Genomic DNA, 16,702 nt, shown 5'->3' on the forward strand with positions numbered 1-16,702 from the left:
TAACGTTACTGAGGCGGAAATAGGCATGGTTAATGATCCTGCAACGCTATGGCGGCAAGTTAATCGGGGGCAAAATATATCATGAATATTGTAAACTGTCGGATACAGCTCCAGACAGCTGCCACGGAAAAGAATTAACTTGGAGCTGAGGGAAGATGGATTATCTGGGGACTGAAGACAATGGCTTTGGTCTTTCCAACATTTAGTTGCAGGAAATTTCTGGTCACATGATGCTGGATGTCAGAGACACGGTCATGGGGGTGAGAGTGATAGCGCTGAGGCAGAGACAGATAGCATCAGCTGACATATAAAAGCTGACAGAGATCAGAGGGTACAAACCCTCACTCTCTCACCATCCAATTCTCGTTTCTAGGTATTGTTTATTCTAGGTATTGTACAGAGGGAACTCGGGGTCCTTGTGCATGAGTCGCAAAAACCCAGCCTGCAGGTACAGCAGGTGGTCAGGAAGGCGAATGGGATGCTGGCCTTCATAGCGAGGGGGATTGAATATAAAAGTAGGGAGGTCTTGCTGCAGCTGTATAGGGCATTGGTGAGGCCGCAGCTGGAGTACTGTGTGCAGTTTTGGGCGCTGCACCTGCGCAAAGATATTTTGGCCCTGGAGGGAGTGCAGAGGAGGTTTACTAGGCTGATACCGGAGTTGAGGGGGTTGAGCTATGAGGAGAGGCTGAATAAACTAGGCTTGTACTCGTTAGAGTTTAGAAGAATGAGGGGAGATCTCATTGAGACGTATAAGATGATGAATGGGATGGACAGGATAGAGGTGGAGAGACTCTTCCCACTCAAAAAAGACAGTAGGACTAGGGGGCACAGCCTCAAGATAAAGGGGGGGCAGTTTAGAACGGAGTTGAGGAGGAACTTCTTCACTCAAAGGGTGGTGAATCTCTGGAATTCTCTGCCCGTTGAAGTGGTGGAGGCTGCCTCGCTAAATATTTTTAAGACGCGGGTTGATGGGTTTTTGATAAGAGAGGGGATTAAGAGTTATGGGGAGAGGGCGGGAAAGTGGAACTGAGCCACGACAGATCAGCCATGATCTTATTGAATGGCGGGGCAAGCTCGAAGGGCTAGATGGCCTACTCCTGCTCCTATTTCTTATGTTCTTATGTTTACACTAGGTGCAAGAACACTAGATGTATCCTGTTAAAAAGCGTGATTGTGAGCAGAAATGCTGCCCAATTCCGGCATTGTTTCACTTGGAAAAGGACACAAGAGACAAGCATCTGAAAAAGCACTTAAAGATTTTCCAGTAACTGCTTTATTCTGGTGCAATTAGTTAACACATTCTTCATTTCCCACAACTGTTCCTTCCATCAGAGGTTTAAAATGCCAAGCATTCACTGTTGTTAGGTCCTGTCTGCGGTGATCAAATCTCCCCCGAGTCAGTAAGCCAAGTCATTGAGCTCAGAGTCTTCGAAACAATATCAAGACTGTGCTATGAAACTGGCACATGCTCAGAGGGTCAGTACTGAGGGAGTGCCGCACTGTCAGAGGGTCAGTACTGAGGGAGTGCCGCACTGTCAGAGGGTCAGTACTGAGGGAGTGCCGCACTGTCAGAGGGTCAGTACTGAGGGAGTGCCGCACTGTCAGAGGGTCAGTACTGAGGGAGTGCCACACTGTCAGAGGGTCAGTACTGAGGGAGTGCCGCACTGTCAGAGGGTCAGTACTGAGGGAGTGCCGCACTGTCAGAGGGTCAGTGCTGAGGGAGTGCCGCACTGTCAGAGGGTCAGTGCTGAGGGAGTGCCGCACTGTTAGAGGGTCAGTACTGAGGGAGTGCCGCACTGTCAGAGGGTCAGTAAAGGTGGTGGTGTCCCCAGGTATCTGCTGCCCTTGCCCTTCTCAGTGAGGGGCAACAGTGCTGTGAATAGTCAGCATGTGGAATTCGCTACCACAGAAAACAGCTGAGGCAAAATATTGTTTGTTTTTGAGAAGGGGGCAGATATAGCATTTGGGATAATGGGATCAATGGAAATGGGGGAGGGGGGAAGCAGGAACAGGTTATGGAATTAGATGGTCAGCCATGATCACAATGAGTAGCCGAATCCCACTCTAATTTTCTACGTTTGTATGAGTAAGGAGGTGAGTTACTCTCTTGTAGCCTTTTATAGCCACAGTATTTATATGACTAGTCCATTACAGCTTTTGGTCATTAGCAACGCTCAGGATATTGATAGTAGGATAATTCAGTGATAGCAATTCCTTTGATTATTGGAGGGAGATGGTCAGATTTGTTGCCTGGAATTAATGTTACTTGGCAGACCAAGTCAGAACGCTGCTTGCATGTGGGAATGGACAGATTCAATGACTGGGGAACTGTGAATGGAGCAATCAACGGTGAACAAAAAGAGAAAGCTCCCTCTACACTGTCCCCATCAAACACTCCCAGGACAGGTACAGCACAGGGTTAGATACAGAGTAAAGAACCCTCTACACTGTCCCCCCATCAAACACTCCCAGGACAGGTACAGCACGGGGTTAGATACACAGTAAAGCTCCCTCTACACTGTCCCCATCAAACACTCCCAGGACTGACACAACACGGGGTTAGATACAGAGTAAAGCTCCCTCTACACTGTCCCCCATCAAACACTCCCAGGACAGGTACAGCACGGGGTTAGATACAGAGTAAAGCTCCCTCTACACTGTCCCCATCAAACACTCCCAGGACAGGTACAGCACGGGGTTAGATACAGAATAAAGCTCCCTCTACACTGTCCCCCATCAAACACTCCCAGGGCAGGTACAGCACGGGGTTAGATACAGAGTAAAGCTCCCTCTACACTGTCCCCCCATCAAACACTCCCAGGGCAGGTACAGCACGGGGTTAGATACAGAGTAAAGCTCCCTCTACACTGTCCCCATCAAACACTCCCAGGAAAAGTAGTTTTTAAAAATTATTTATTCATGGGATATGTGTGTCACTGGTAAGGCCAACATTTGTTGCCCATCCCTAATTGCCCTTGAACAACATGGCTTCTACAACCATTTCAATTAAAAGTCAACCCACATTGCTGAGACTCTGGAGTCAGGTGTAGGCCAGACCAGGTAAGGACAGCAGATTTCCTTCCTTAAAGGACGTTAGTGACCCAGATGGATTTTTACAACAGTCGAAAATGGTTTCACAATCATCAGTAGACTTTTAATTCCAGAATGTTATTGAACTCAAATTTCATCAATTTCCATGGTGGGATTGAAACCTGGGTCCCAGAGTATTACCCTGCATCTCTAGATTACTAGCTCAGTGACAATATCACTGCCCCCCCTTCAAGTACAGGTCATTTTATGAGATAGAGGGACACAATAAAGCATCCAGTCCACTCCTCCCCTTTGCAATCCAGCTTCCCCCGCCTCAAAATGAAACCCAATATTCCCTATTCATTGTGATCAGGATTCAGACCCATGCATCAGTTCTGTAGTGATTTACTCTGCTTTCTCGCTGTTGAAGATACACTCCAATTCATGGACTCTCAGCCTGACTTCCCCTTCTTGTAGCTTCCTGCTCTCACTGACACTCTTTGCTGTGTTTCCAGATTAACTGCCATTTAGCAACTTCCCTACATTTCTGGTTAAAAGTTCAGTACAGTAAGCTGGGAACGCCATTTATTACATCCCAGCTCCACTGCTTCCCTTTCAACCCATCAGTGCCAGTTCAGTATGTCCCCATTGTGCAGAACCTCACCTAGCTTCTCTGGCAATCCATATAGGTAGCATTCTATCTACTCTGTTACTGAGCACCATGGTCCTTCTAGATTAGCCATGGGGAAACCTTCCAGCCAAAGGGTAACTGGATTATGGACTAAGTTCCCTGGGGCAAAGAAAGAAAAGGAGTTGGATTTACATTTATATAACAACTTCTTCTTCTTATAATAGCCCTGAATGCGATAAAACATCCCTAGGTATTTCACAAGAGTATTGCAAAAGAAGTTTGGTACCAAGCTACCTAAGGAGACATTAGCTTGGTCAATGGGATAGGCTTTAACAAGTGTCCTTGTAGGAGGAAAACGAGTGTAGTTTAATTATCAGTGTCACAAGTAGGCTTACATTAACACTGCAATGAAGTTACTGTGAAAATCCCCTAGTTCCCACCCTCTGGCGCCTATTTGGGTACGTTGAGGGAGAATTTAGCACGGCAATGCACTTAACCAGCATGTCTATCGGACTGTGGGGAGAAATTGGAGCACCCGGAGGAAACCCACGCAGACACGGGGAGAACCTGCAAACACCACACAAACAATGACCCAAGTTGGGAATTGAACCCGGGTCCCTGGCACTGATTTGATTTTGATTTATTATTGTCACATGCATTCATATACAGTGAAAAGTATTGTTTCTTGCACGCTATACAGACAAAGCATACCATTCATAGAAAAGGAAAGGTGTGAGTACAGAATGTAGTGTTACAATCATAGCTAGGGTGTAGAGAAAGATCAACTTAATGCAAAGTAAGTCCATCGAGGCAGCAGTGCTAAACACTGTGTCACCATGCTGCCGGGTAGAGTGGTGGAGAGGTTTTGGAGGGTGAGGGGGGGAGGGGGGGGTGTGATTCCAGGAAAGTGAAGATGGCATGGCCAATAACGGTGGAATGATTACAAGGAGAATAGACAAGAAACCAGAATTAGAGGAAAGCAGATATCTGAGAGGGTTGTGGGATTGTGGGAGATTACAGAGATAGCGAGAGACAAGGCCAAGGAGGTGTCTGAAAACATAGATGAGAATTTTAAGATCAGATGCTGCTCAAATGGGAGCTACATGTTAGGGCACTGGGGTGATAAGGCAAACAGGACTTTTTGAGAGTTAAGACAGTGGCAGGTGACTTCAAGTTTACAGAGGGTAAATGAGGGAGACCAGCAAGCAATGTGTTTGAATAGTAATGAGACAAGAATAAAGGGCTCAAAGAATCGTGACTGTGCAGAAGGAGGCCATTCAGCCCATCGGGTCTGCACTGGCTCTCATCCCATTTGCCTGCCACATTCCTGTTACCTTGCACTTTGTCTCTTTCCAGCTAACAATCCAATTTCCTTTTGAATACCTGGATCAATTCTGTCCTCACCACCCTGTCAGGAAGTTTGTTCCGGACTCCAATTACCCTCCAGGTGAAAGAAAACCTCCTCCCATCAATTTTACTCCTGTTTCTCATTATTTTGAATCTGTGCCCTCTAAGATTCTTGAGTGGGAACAATTTCTCACTCTTGCACCTGTCTCTACCCCTCAGGATTGTGAATATCTCAATTCTCTCAGAATTCTTCAAGAAAAACACTCCCAAAAAAACTGCCCAAAAACAGCCCCAATAGTTTCAGCAGTAGATGAGCTGAGACTGGGGTGAGTTTTGGCAGCAGGAACAGGTGATCTTAGCGCTGGCACAAATAGGGTTAGAAATGCATGTCAGAATCACAAGTGGCAGCAAGATTACAAACAGACTGGTTTAATCTCAAACAACCAGGCAGAAGGATAGAGTCAGGAGCTGGGACACCTTTACAGCACTGATTACAGTTTCAGGACATTCCAAAGCTCTACATTGCCAATGAAATACTTCAGTAGTGGAGTCAGGGTAACACACTGTGTGTACAGTGAATTCATTAATAGATCAAGTGCAGTGTTATCTCGGTTGAGTAGATCAAATAGTACAAAGAACATAAAACAGTACAGTACAGGAACAGACTCTTTGGCTCTCCCTGCCTGTGCTGATCATGATGCCCTAACTAAACTGAAAAAAAAATCTTCTGCCTCACTAGGTCCATATGTCTATATTCCCTCCCTATTCATGTAGCCATCTAGATGCCTCGTAAATGTTGTTAATGTGCCTGCTTCCATCGCCTCCTCTGGCACCGCATTTCAGGTACACACTACTCTCTGCATGAAAAACATCCCCCGCACATTCTCCCCTGAACTTTCCTCCTCTCACCTTAACCTGTGCCCTTGTAATTGGAAAAAACCTCTGACTATCCACCCTGTCTCTGCCTCTCATAATTTTGTAGTCCTCTATCAGGTCTCCCCTCAGCTTCCATCTTTCCAGTGAAAACAATCCTAGTTTATTCAACCTCTCCTCATAGCCAACACCCTCGAGACCAGGCAACATTCTGGTGAATCTTCTTTGCACTCTCTCCAAAACATCCATCTCATGCTGGTGACCTGAACTGCACGCAATACTCCAAATGCGGCCTAACCAAGGTTTTATAAAGCTGCAACATGATTTCCCAACTCTTGTACTCAATGCCCTGGCTAATGAGGGAGTGCAGAGAAAGTTCACTAGGCTAATACCGGAGATGAGGGGGTTGGACTATGAAGAGAGGCTAAATAGACTGGGTCTATACTCATTGGAGTTTAGAAGGATATGGGGGGATCTTATAGAGACATATAAGATAATGAAGGGGGTGGATAGGGTAGAGGTAAAGAGATTCGTCCCACTTAGAAAGGATAGCAGGACTAGAGGACACAGCCTCAACATGAGGGGTGGGCAGTTTAGATCGGAGTTGAGGAGGAACTTCTTCATTCAAAGGGTGGTGAATCTCTGGAATTCTCTGCCCATTGAAGTGGTGGAGGCTACCTCGCTAAATATATTTAAGTCACGGGTAGATAGGTTTCTGATAGACAAGGGAATTAAGGGTTATGGGGAGAAAGCAGGAAAGTGGAACTGATCCACATCAGATCAGCCATGATCTTATTGAATAGCGGGACAGGCTCAAAGGGCTAGATGGCCTACTCCTGCTCCTATTTCTTATGTTCTTAGGAAGGTAAGCATGCCATATGCCTTCTTAATTACCTTGGCCACCCGTTTTGTCACTTTTAGGGAACCTGCACACTCAGATCCCTCTGTATGTTAATGTTCCTAAGGGTTCTGCCATTTACAGTATAATTCACACCTAAATTTGATTCTCCAAAATGCATCATCTCTCATTTGTCTGGATTAAACTCCATCTGCCATTTCTGTGCCCAAGTCCCCAATCTATCGATATCCTGTTGTATCCTCTGACAATCCTCAGCATCATCAGCAACTCCACCAATCTTTGTGTCATCCACAAGCTTACTAATCAGACCCCCTACATTTTCCTCCAGATCATTTATATATCCTACAAACGAAAGAGGTCCCAGCACTGATCCCTGTGGAACTCCACTAGCTACAGATCTGAAAAACACCCTTCCACCACTACTCTCTCCATCTCCTGTGATCAAGCCAGTTCTGTATCCATCTAGCTGGCCTGCCCCGAATCCCATGTGATTTTAGTTTTTGTACCAGTCTGCCATGGGGGACCTTGTCAAACACCTTACTAAAATTCATATAAACTACATCCACAGCCCTTCCCTCATCAATTATCTTTACCATCTCTTCAAAAAACCCAATCAAGTTGGTAAGACATGACCTTCCTCATATAAAACCATGCTGCTGTGACAGTGGCAGTGCCACAACATCCTTTCAGTTCACCTCAGAGGGCAGACAGGACCTCAGCTTAATGTTTCTTCTGAAAAACTGCTGGCAATGTGACATTCTCCTGGAAGTGTACGAGACTGTCAGCCTCTGCAATGCTCAGGTCTCTGCAGTGCGACCTGAATATACAGGCTTCTGACTCCGAGGTGGGAACATTACTCACTGCGCCACAGCTAACATCAAGCAGCCAGTGTGACTGAGGTCAGGGAACAGTGAAATGTCTTTCTGGAGTGAGAAAGCATTGGACAGGTGAGTGGTCAGCTGTAATGAAGCAGAAATGTTGGGCTTTTGGCATTTTCTTGGCTTGGAGAGAATATGTTATGTACTCATTACCACATGAAACAGATATCAAACTAAAAAGTGAGAGGGGAGCGAGTTAAAGCTGGGAGTCTGACGTTAATACCTGCGCTTTCATCTCGTAGAGTGCGGCACAGTCCGGTGTCAGCTGAATAGCTTCATCCCACCGACCAATCGCCTCCCAGTACCTGTGACAAAGAGAAGAATCCTGCCTTTATCACCCATCGCCAAGCTCAGCGCAGGAAGAAGAGAGACATTTACACAGAATCAGCCGGGGGGACTCCTCTCCACATCCAGCTTAACTTGATTTATTAGTCACAAGTAGGTTTACATTAGAAATGCAATGAAGTTACTGTGAAAATCCCCTAGTCACCACACTCTGGCACCAGTTTGGGTACACTGAGGGAGAATTTAGCATGGCCAATCCGCCTAACCAGCACATCTTTTGGAGTGTTGGAGGAAACCCAGGCAGACACGAAGAGAATGTGCAGACTCCGCACAGACAGTGACCCAAGCTGGGAATTGAACCCAGGTCCCTAGCGCTGTGAGGCAGCAGTGCTAACCACTGTGCCACCGTGCATCCCTATATCCAAACAACTGTGAGACATTATTTTGTGGATTGTGTGACCAGGCCATGCCTGGAATAGTGCAGACTTTTGGAGTCCAGCAATGTCGCTGATCTCTAGTGCAGAATGGGAAAATTGGCTCAAACCAATATATTCGAAAGGAAAATTCAGGAGAAGCTCTTTACCCAGAGAGTGGTGAGAATGTGGAACCAGCTACCACAGCCAATAACTGGGGCAAACAGCACAGCTGCATTTAAGGGGAAGCTGGGTGAATGCATGCAGGAGAAAGAAGTAGAAGCAACACTGATAGAGTTAGGCAAGAAGGATGGGAGCAGACTTGTGTGAAGCACAGCATTCATAAGCATAGAGTAATCGGGCCGAATGGCCTGCTTGTGTCATAAGTATTATGTAATTCTATGTAACTAGTTTGTTAATCTCTCCAAAAGCATATACTTAAACAGTAAGGTCTGATTTCTACATTGTCAAACTCCACTTCCCATTCCTTCGATATCAAGTAGGATTTTATAAACACAATGACTGGGAGTCTCCCAAAAAAATTCTCATCCCCCAATTTGCAGGAAAATGGGAGTAAATCCCGCAGTTTTCTTTTGGCATGATTCCTGGAATGAATCTCCAGCACTCTGCAGTGCAAAGTGATACAGTGGGATTCACTCTGGAAATCAGTGGATGGGACCTATTCCCGCTGGACAGGCCGGCAGCACAGCGCTGAGTAGGCCATTGCTCATGGACTGACCTGTCAGCGCTGAGATCGGTACATGTGCTCTAGTCCCCCACCCAATCACTGGCCTTGTGAAACCCCCCGTGCACTCCCTCCCCGGCAACCCCGATCCTCCCTGACATGCCCCACCCTCACTCCCCCACCCAGACGCGATCAGTTCTTCCGTCCCTATGCCTGCGATCTGCAGCGGGACACCCAACCTCCACCGATCGCATCCCAGTAAGCCCTGCCCCCTTGGCACTATCCATATCCAGTGGGCAGTGTCAGAGGGCCAGGATGGCACTGCCCAAGGGGCATGCCCCCTTACTCCCAACCACTTGGGGGGACCTCAATGACCTCTCTTTGCTCCAGCGGGGTTGGCCTCCTGTTCTGCTCGTGGGGAGCAGTGGTAAACCCCGCTGGAGTGTATCACACCCATGTGGCGGGGTGGGGGGACTTCAGTCCGGGCCGACTAATGAAATGGAAATCTTCGGCTGCGATATCATGACGTCCAGCAGGAAGCGAAACAGCCTTCCGCTGATATCTCCCACCCCACTGGGAGAATCACCCCCCCGCGCCTGACAAATAAAGGTTGCAAAAATAGACGATAACGATGAACAGTTGTTGTTCAGAAGGTACAAACTGTAGTCTCTGAGCAGTTAGTATTTGGGCCACTGTAGACATTATAAAACTTGGAAGTGTTGTGAACTGTGAGGAGGACAGTGATAGACTTCAAGAGGATACAGACAGGCTATTGGAGTGGCAGACACATAGCAGATGACGTTCAGTGCGAGGAAATATGAAGTGATTCATTGCGGTAGGAAAAATTAAAAGGAATATAAAATAGAGGATACAATCTAAGAAGGTGCAGGAGCACAAGGACCTGGACGTATGTGTGTGTGAATCACTGGAAAGGGCAGAGCTGGCTGAGGAAGTGGTTAAAAAAGCATGACATTTTGGGTTTTACAAACAGAGAAATATAGTGCAGGATCAAAGAGCTTCTGATAAATCTGTATAAAACACTGGTTTGACCTTAAGTGGAGTATTGCTTCCTGTTCTGGGCACCACACTTTGAAAAGGGCAAAGTTAAAGTTAAAGTTTATTTATTAGTCAAAAGTAAGGCTGACATTAACATTGCAATGAAGTGACTGTAAAATTCCCCTTGTCCCCACAGTCTGGTGCCTGTTCAGGTCAATGCACCTAAACAGCATGTCTTTATGACTGAGAGAGGAAACCACAGCACCTAAAGGAAATCCATGCAGACACGGGGAAAATGTGCAAACTCCAAAAAATAGTGACCCTCGGCCAGAATTAAACCCAGGTCCCTGGCGCTGTGAGACAGCAGTGCCAACCACTGTGCCCACCAATATGAAGGCTTTAGAAAGAAGCAGAAAAGATTTACAAGATTGGTTCCAGGGATAAGGAAATTCAGTTAAGTGGATCAACAGGGGAACTGAGCTTGTTCTCCTAGATTAAGGAAAGGTTGACAGCAGATTTGGTAAGTATTCAAAACCATGAGGCAGCAAAGAAACTGTCCCTATTGGCTGAAGGGCTAAGAACCAAGACATAAACTTAAAGTGATCGGCAAAAGAACCCACAACGACATGAGAAAAAGCTTTTTTATGCAGCTAGTGGTTAGGGTCTGGAATGTACTGACAGTGTAGTGGAGACAGATTCACACAGCGAGTGGTTAGGATCTGGAATGTACTGTCTGACAGTGTGGTGGAGACAGATTCACACAGCAAGTGGTGAGGATCTGGAATGTACTGTCTGACAGTGTGGTGGAGACAGATTCACACAGCAAGTGGTGAGGATCTGGAATGTACTGTCTGAGAGTGTGGTGGAGACAGATTCACACAGCAAGTGGTGAGGATCTGGAATGTACTGTCTGAGAGTGTGGTGGAGACAGATTCACACAGCAAGTGGTGAGGATCTGGAATGCACTGTCTGAGAGTGTGGTGGAGACAAATTAAAGCCTGTCATTCAAGAGAAAATTGGACAAGCACCTGAAGAAAATAAAAATCTACAGGGCCATGGGGATTGGACAGGGAAGTAGGATGGACTGAGCTGTTCTTGTCGAGAACTGGCACGAAGATGATAGTCTGAATGGCCTCCTTCTCTGCTGTAACCATTCTATGATCCTAGTGGATCAAATGTTCCATTCTGCACAAACTTTCTGGTCTTCTGCAATATAGACCATGTGATTGACAATGTAACAATACCCATGTTCCACAGAAAGAGAAAGTATCTTGTATGATCCTCATATCCTTTAGTTTAACACTGGTGACTGCCTTTAGAGGCCAAGGGCCTAAACGCCAAAATTCTCCATAAACCATTCAGCCTCTCTCTCCTCCTTTAAAATGTCGGTTAAACATCTGATTTTTGCTTAGGTGCTCTTGTTGCCTGTCTCTGTATGTTCCTCAATGCCAAATCTTATTTGACGATGCTCGTGTGAAGTACTCGAAGAAGCCGCTACTGAAATCGAAGATTTTTTTAATCCATTTATGGGATGCGGATGTTTATGCAACAATTCAACTGTAAGAGAGTTCACAGCAAGGGTAGTGTCGGGGAACATCTGGCAAAGAAATATTTTAATTTTCTTTATTTAGTTAGGAAGGTTTGTTGTTGACTCATTGGTATAAAGTCACTGTGTCAATAGATACTTGTGTGTCATACACTGTTTGGATTTAGCAAAACTAATTAGCTATTAGGCAGCTAGCCAAGAGGGTAAACGAAGGAGCCTGTCTCTCGCGTGATCTACAAGTACTGTAAATAAAGCAAACAGGAACTGTGTGTGACCACAAATGCTCAGTCTACGTCACACCATGGGGTCCCAGTTACCTCAGTCGGTCTGGCAGACAGATGATCTGGCTGCAGGCAGTTAGAGAAACGAGATGTCACCTGCTCACTAGTCAGTCAAGTGATGATAACTGACTTCATGGACAAAGAGGGGAAAAGGAAGGATCTCAAACAATGAAGAGACAGGAATGTGACAAGAATCTGGTGAATTGATGCGGCAACAATAATCTCTCCCTCAATGCCAAATGAGGGGGATTGTCATCAACTTCAGGAAGTGTACAGGAGAACATGCCCCTGTCTACATCAATGGGGATGAAGTAGAAAGAACATAGAACATTACAGTGCAATACAGGCCCTTCGGCCCTCGATGTTGCGCCGACCAGTGGAACCAATCTAATGACCCTCTAACCTAAACTATTCCAATGTTATCCATATGCCTATCCACTGACCATTTGAACACCCTTAAAGTTGGCAAGTCCGCAACTGCTGCAGGCAGGGCATTCCACGCCCTTACTACCCTCTGAGTAAAGAACCTACATCTGACATCCGTCCTATAATTACCACCCCTTAATTTAAAGCTATGTCCCCTTGTGTTAGCCATCACCATCCGAGGAAAAAGGCTCTCACTGTCCACCCTATCTAATCCTCTGATCATCTTGTATGCCTCAATTAGGTCACCTCGTAACCTTCTTCTCACTGATGAAAACAACCTCAAGTCCCTCAGCCTTTCCTCATAAGACCTTTCCACCATACCAGGCAACATCCTGGTAAACCTCCTCTGCACCCTTTCCAAAGCTTCCACATCTTTCTTATAATGCGGCGACCAGAACTGTACGCAATAATCCAACTGCAGCCGCACCAGAGTTTTGTACAGTTACAACATGACCTCACGGCTCCGAAATGCAATCCCTCTACCAATAAAAGCTAACACACCGTACGCCTTACATAAGAACATAAGAACATAAGAAATAGGAGCAGGAGTAGGCCATCTGGCCCTTCGAGCCTGCCCCGCCATTCAATAAGATCATGGCTGATCTGTCGTGGCTCAGTTCCACTTTCCCGCCCTCTCCCCATAACCCTTAATCCCCTCTCTTATCAAAAACCCATCAACCCGCTTCTTAAAAATATTTAGTGAGGCAGCCTCCACCACTTCAACGGGCAGAGAATTCCAGAGATTCACCACCCTTTGAGTGAAGAAGTTCCTCCTCAACTCCGTTCTGAACTGCCCCCCCTTTATCTTGAGGCTGTGCCCCCTAGTCCTACTGTCTTTTTTGAGCGGGAAGAGTCTTTCCACCTCTATCCTATCCATCCCATTCATCATCTTATACGTCTCAATGAGATCTCCCCTCATTCTTCTAAACTCTAACGAGTACAAGCCTAGTTTATTCAGCCTCTCCTCGTAGCTCAACCCCCTCAACTCCGGTATCAGCCTAGTAAACCTCCTCTGCACTCCCTCCAAGGCCAAAATATCCTTGCGCAGGTGCGGCGCCCAAAACTGCACACAGTACTCCAGCTGCGGCCTCACCAATGCCCTATACAGCTGCAGCAAGACCTCCCTACTTTTATATTCAATCCCCCTCGCTATGAAGGCCAGCATCCCATTCGCCTTCCTGACCACCTGCTGCACCTGCAGGCTGGGTTTTTGCGACTCATGCACAAGGACCCCGAGGTCCCTCTGCACCGTCGCCTGCTGCAGTTTTTCGCCACGTAAGTAATAGTCCTTCCTACCATTCTTCCTACCAAAGTGGACCACCTCACACTTGCCAACATTAAATTCCATTTGCCATTTCCTGGCCCATTCACCCAGCCTATCTAGATCCTTCTGCAGACTCTCCACACCCTCCGCACAATTTGCCTTTCCCCCAATCTTGGTGTCATCAGCAAATTTCGACACCCTACACTCGGTTCCCTCCTCCAGATCATCTATATAAATGGTAAATAGCTGAGGCCCCAGCACCGACCCCTGGGGCACCCCACTAGTCACCAACCGCCAATCCGAATAGCACCCATTGACCCCCACTCTCTGCCTCCTATTTGACAACCAATCCTCTATCCACGCTAACACCCTACCCCCAACTCCATGTCCTCTGACCTTCTGCAGTAACCTCTTGTGAGGTACCTTATCAAACGCCTTCTGAAAATCCAGAAAGACCACATCCACCGGCTCTCCTCTATCCACCGCCCTAGACACATCCTCATAGAACTCCAGTAAATTTGTCAGATACGACTTCCCTTTAATGAAACCGTGTTGCGTCTGCCCTATCAAGCAATTCCCTTCAAGATGCCTCGCAATTTCCTCCTTAATGACGGATTCTAACATTTTACCTACCACAGACGTTAAACTAACCGGCCTGTAATTCCCCGCCTTTTGCCTGGCACCCTTCTTAAACAACGGCGTAACATTAGCCGTTTTCCAATCCTCCGGCACTTCCCCGGAATCCAGCGACGTCTGGAAAATAACCACCAAGGCATCCACTATCACCTCCGCCATTTCTTTCAGAACCCTCGGATGCATTCCATCCGGTCCTGGGGACTTGTCCACAATCAGCCCCTCCAGTCTGTCGCGTACCACCTCTCTAGTAACAGTAATGTCATTAAGACCCTCCAGTCCTACCACCTTTCCATCGCTAACACCCGGCAAATTATTCACGTCCTCCTCCGTGAAGACAGAAACAAAAAAGTTATTCAAGACCTTAGCCATATCCCCATCCCCTACCACTAGGTCCCCTTTCTCATCCGCTAAGGGACCAACGTTCACCCTAGCCAGCCTCTTCCTTTTTATATATTTATAAAAACTCTTGCTATCCTTTTTTATATTAAGTGCTAGCCCAGCTTCATAGCTTCTTCTACCCTCCTTTATCAACTTTTTTGTCAATCTTTGTTGACATTTAAACCTTTCCCAATCCTCTTCTCGCCCACTGCTCTTAGCTACTCTAAATTCCTCCGCTTTTAATTTAACACTTTCCTTCACCTCCTTCGTTATCCACGGCTTATTACCTCTCTTCCTACTGTCCTTTTTAACCATCGGAATAAATTTCTGCTGAGCACCAAGAAAGATCTCCTTAAAGATCCTCCACTGCTCCTCAGCAGACCTACTTTCCAACGCGCTCCCCCAGTCCACATTCGCCAATTCTTCTCTCATCCTACCATACTCCCCTCTATCTTAACAACCTTATCAACCTGGGTGCCAACTTTCAGGGATAAGGATAAAGGGCTGAGAGCTTCAAGTTTTTAGGTGTCCAGATCACCAACAATCTATCCTGGTTCCCCCCCATGCTGACACTATAGTTAAAAAAGCTCACCAATGCCTCTACTTTCTCAGAAGACTAAGAAAATTTGGCATGTCATCTACGACTCTCACCAACTTTTACAAATATACCATAGAAAGCATGCTTCCAGGTTATATCCTGGTGATATGGCTCCTGCTCTGTCCAAGACCACAAGGAAGTACAAAAGGTTGTGAATGAAGCCCAATCCATCATGCAAACCAGCCTTCCATCCATTGACTCTGTCTACACTTCCTGATGCCTCAGCAAAGCAACCAGTAGAATCAAGAACCCACGCTCCACGGACATTCTCTCTTCCACTTTCTTCCTTCAGGAGAAAGATGCAAAAATCTAAGGTCACATACCAACTGACTCAAAAACAGCTTCTTCCCTGCTGCTGTAAGACTAAGTTGATCTTTCTCTACACCCTAGCTATGACTGTAACACTACATTCTGCACTCTCTCCTTTCATAAGAACATAAGAACATAAGAAATAGGAGCAGGAGTAGGCCATCTAGCCCTTCGATCCTGCCCCGCCATTCAATAAGATCATGGCTGATCTGAAGTGGCTCAGTTCCACTTTCCCACTTTCTCCCCATAACCCTTAATCCCCTTGCCTACCAAAAACCTATCTACCCGCATTTTAAATATATTTAGTGAGGTAGCCTCCACCACTTCAACGGGCAGAGAATTCCAGAGATTCACCACCCTTTGAGTGAAGAAGTTCCCCCTCAATTCTGTTCTAAACTGCACCCCCCCCCCACACCTTATCTTGAGGCTGTGCCCTCTAGTCCTGCTGTCCTTTCTGAGCGGGAAGAACCGCTCCATCTCTACCCTATCCATCCCTTTCATCATCTTGTACGTCTCAATAAGATCCCCCCCTCATCCTTCTAAACTCTAATGAATACAAGCCTAGTTTATTCAGCCTCTCCTCATAGCTCAACCCCCTCAACTCTGGTATCAGCATAGTGAACCTCCTCTGCACTCCCTCCAAGGCCAAAATATCCTTGCGCAAGTGCGGCGACCAAAACTGCACACAGTACTCCAGCTGCGGCCTCACCAGTGCCCTGTACAGTTGCAGCAAGACCTCCCTACTTTTATATTCAATCCCCCTCGCCACGAAGGCCAGCATTCCACTTGCCTTCCTGACCACCTGCTGCACCTGTAGGCTGGGTTTTTGCGACTCATGCACAAGGACCCCCAGGTCCCTCTGCACCGTAGCCTGCTGCAGCTTTTCGCCCTGTAAGTAGTCGTCCTTCCTACTATTATTCCTGCCAAAGTGGATAACCTCGCACTTGCCAACACTGTATTCCATCTGCCAGGTCCTCGCCCACTCGCTCAGCCTATCTAGATCCCTCTGCAGACTTTCCACACCCTCCGCACAATTTGCTGTTCCACTTATCTTTGTGTCATCAGCAAATTTCGACACCTTACACTCGGTTCCTTCCTCCAGATCATCTATATAAATGGTAAATAGCTGAGGCCCCAGCACCGACCCCGGGGCACTCCACTAGTCACCGTTCTCTATGAATGGTATGCTTTGTCTGTATAACATGCAAGAAACAATACTTTTCACTGTAAATACATTTGACAATAATAGATCAAATTAAATCAAAAA

General features: G+C 46.6%; 1 protein-coding gene across 2 annotated transcripts in view; it reads right to left on the bottom strand.

The window, feature by feature from the left end:
• The window catches only part of ttc33 (tetratricopeptide repeat domain 33), a 72,181-nt gene that overhangs the window by 22,586 nt on the left and 32,893 nt on the right, over positions 1-16,702 (bottom strand). For both annotated transcript variants that reach the window (XM_080184093.1, XM_080184092.1), the window contains exon 3: positions 7,842-7,923. In XM_080184093.1, coding sequence (XP_080040219.1) covers positions 7,842-7,923 — 82 coding nt within the window. The remainder of the gene's footprint in view (positions 1-7,841; positions 7,924-16,702) is intronic.

This window comes from Carcharhinus amblyrhynchos, unplaced genomic scaffold (genome assembly GCF_965287045.1).
Source record: "Carcharhinus amblyrhynchos unplaced genomic scaffold, sCarAmb.v2.hapA scaffold_560, whole genome shotgun sequence".
In the NCBI taxonomy this organism is placed as follows: domain Eukaryota; kingdom Metazoa; phylum Chordata; class Chondrichthyes; order Carcharhiniformes; family Carcharhinidae; genus Carcharhinus; species Carcharhinus amblyrhynchos.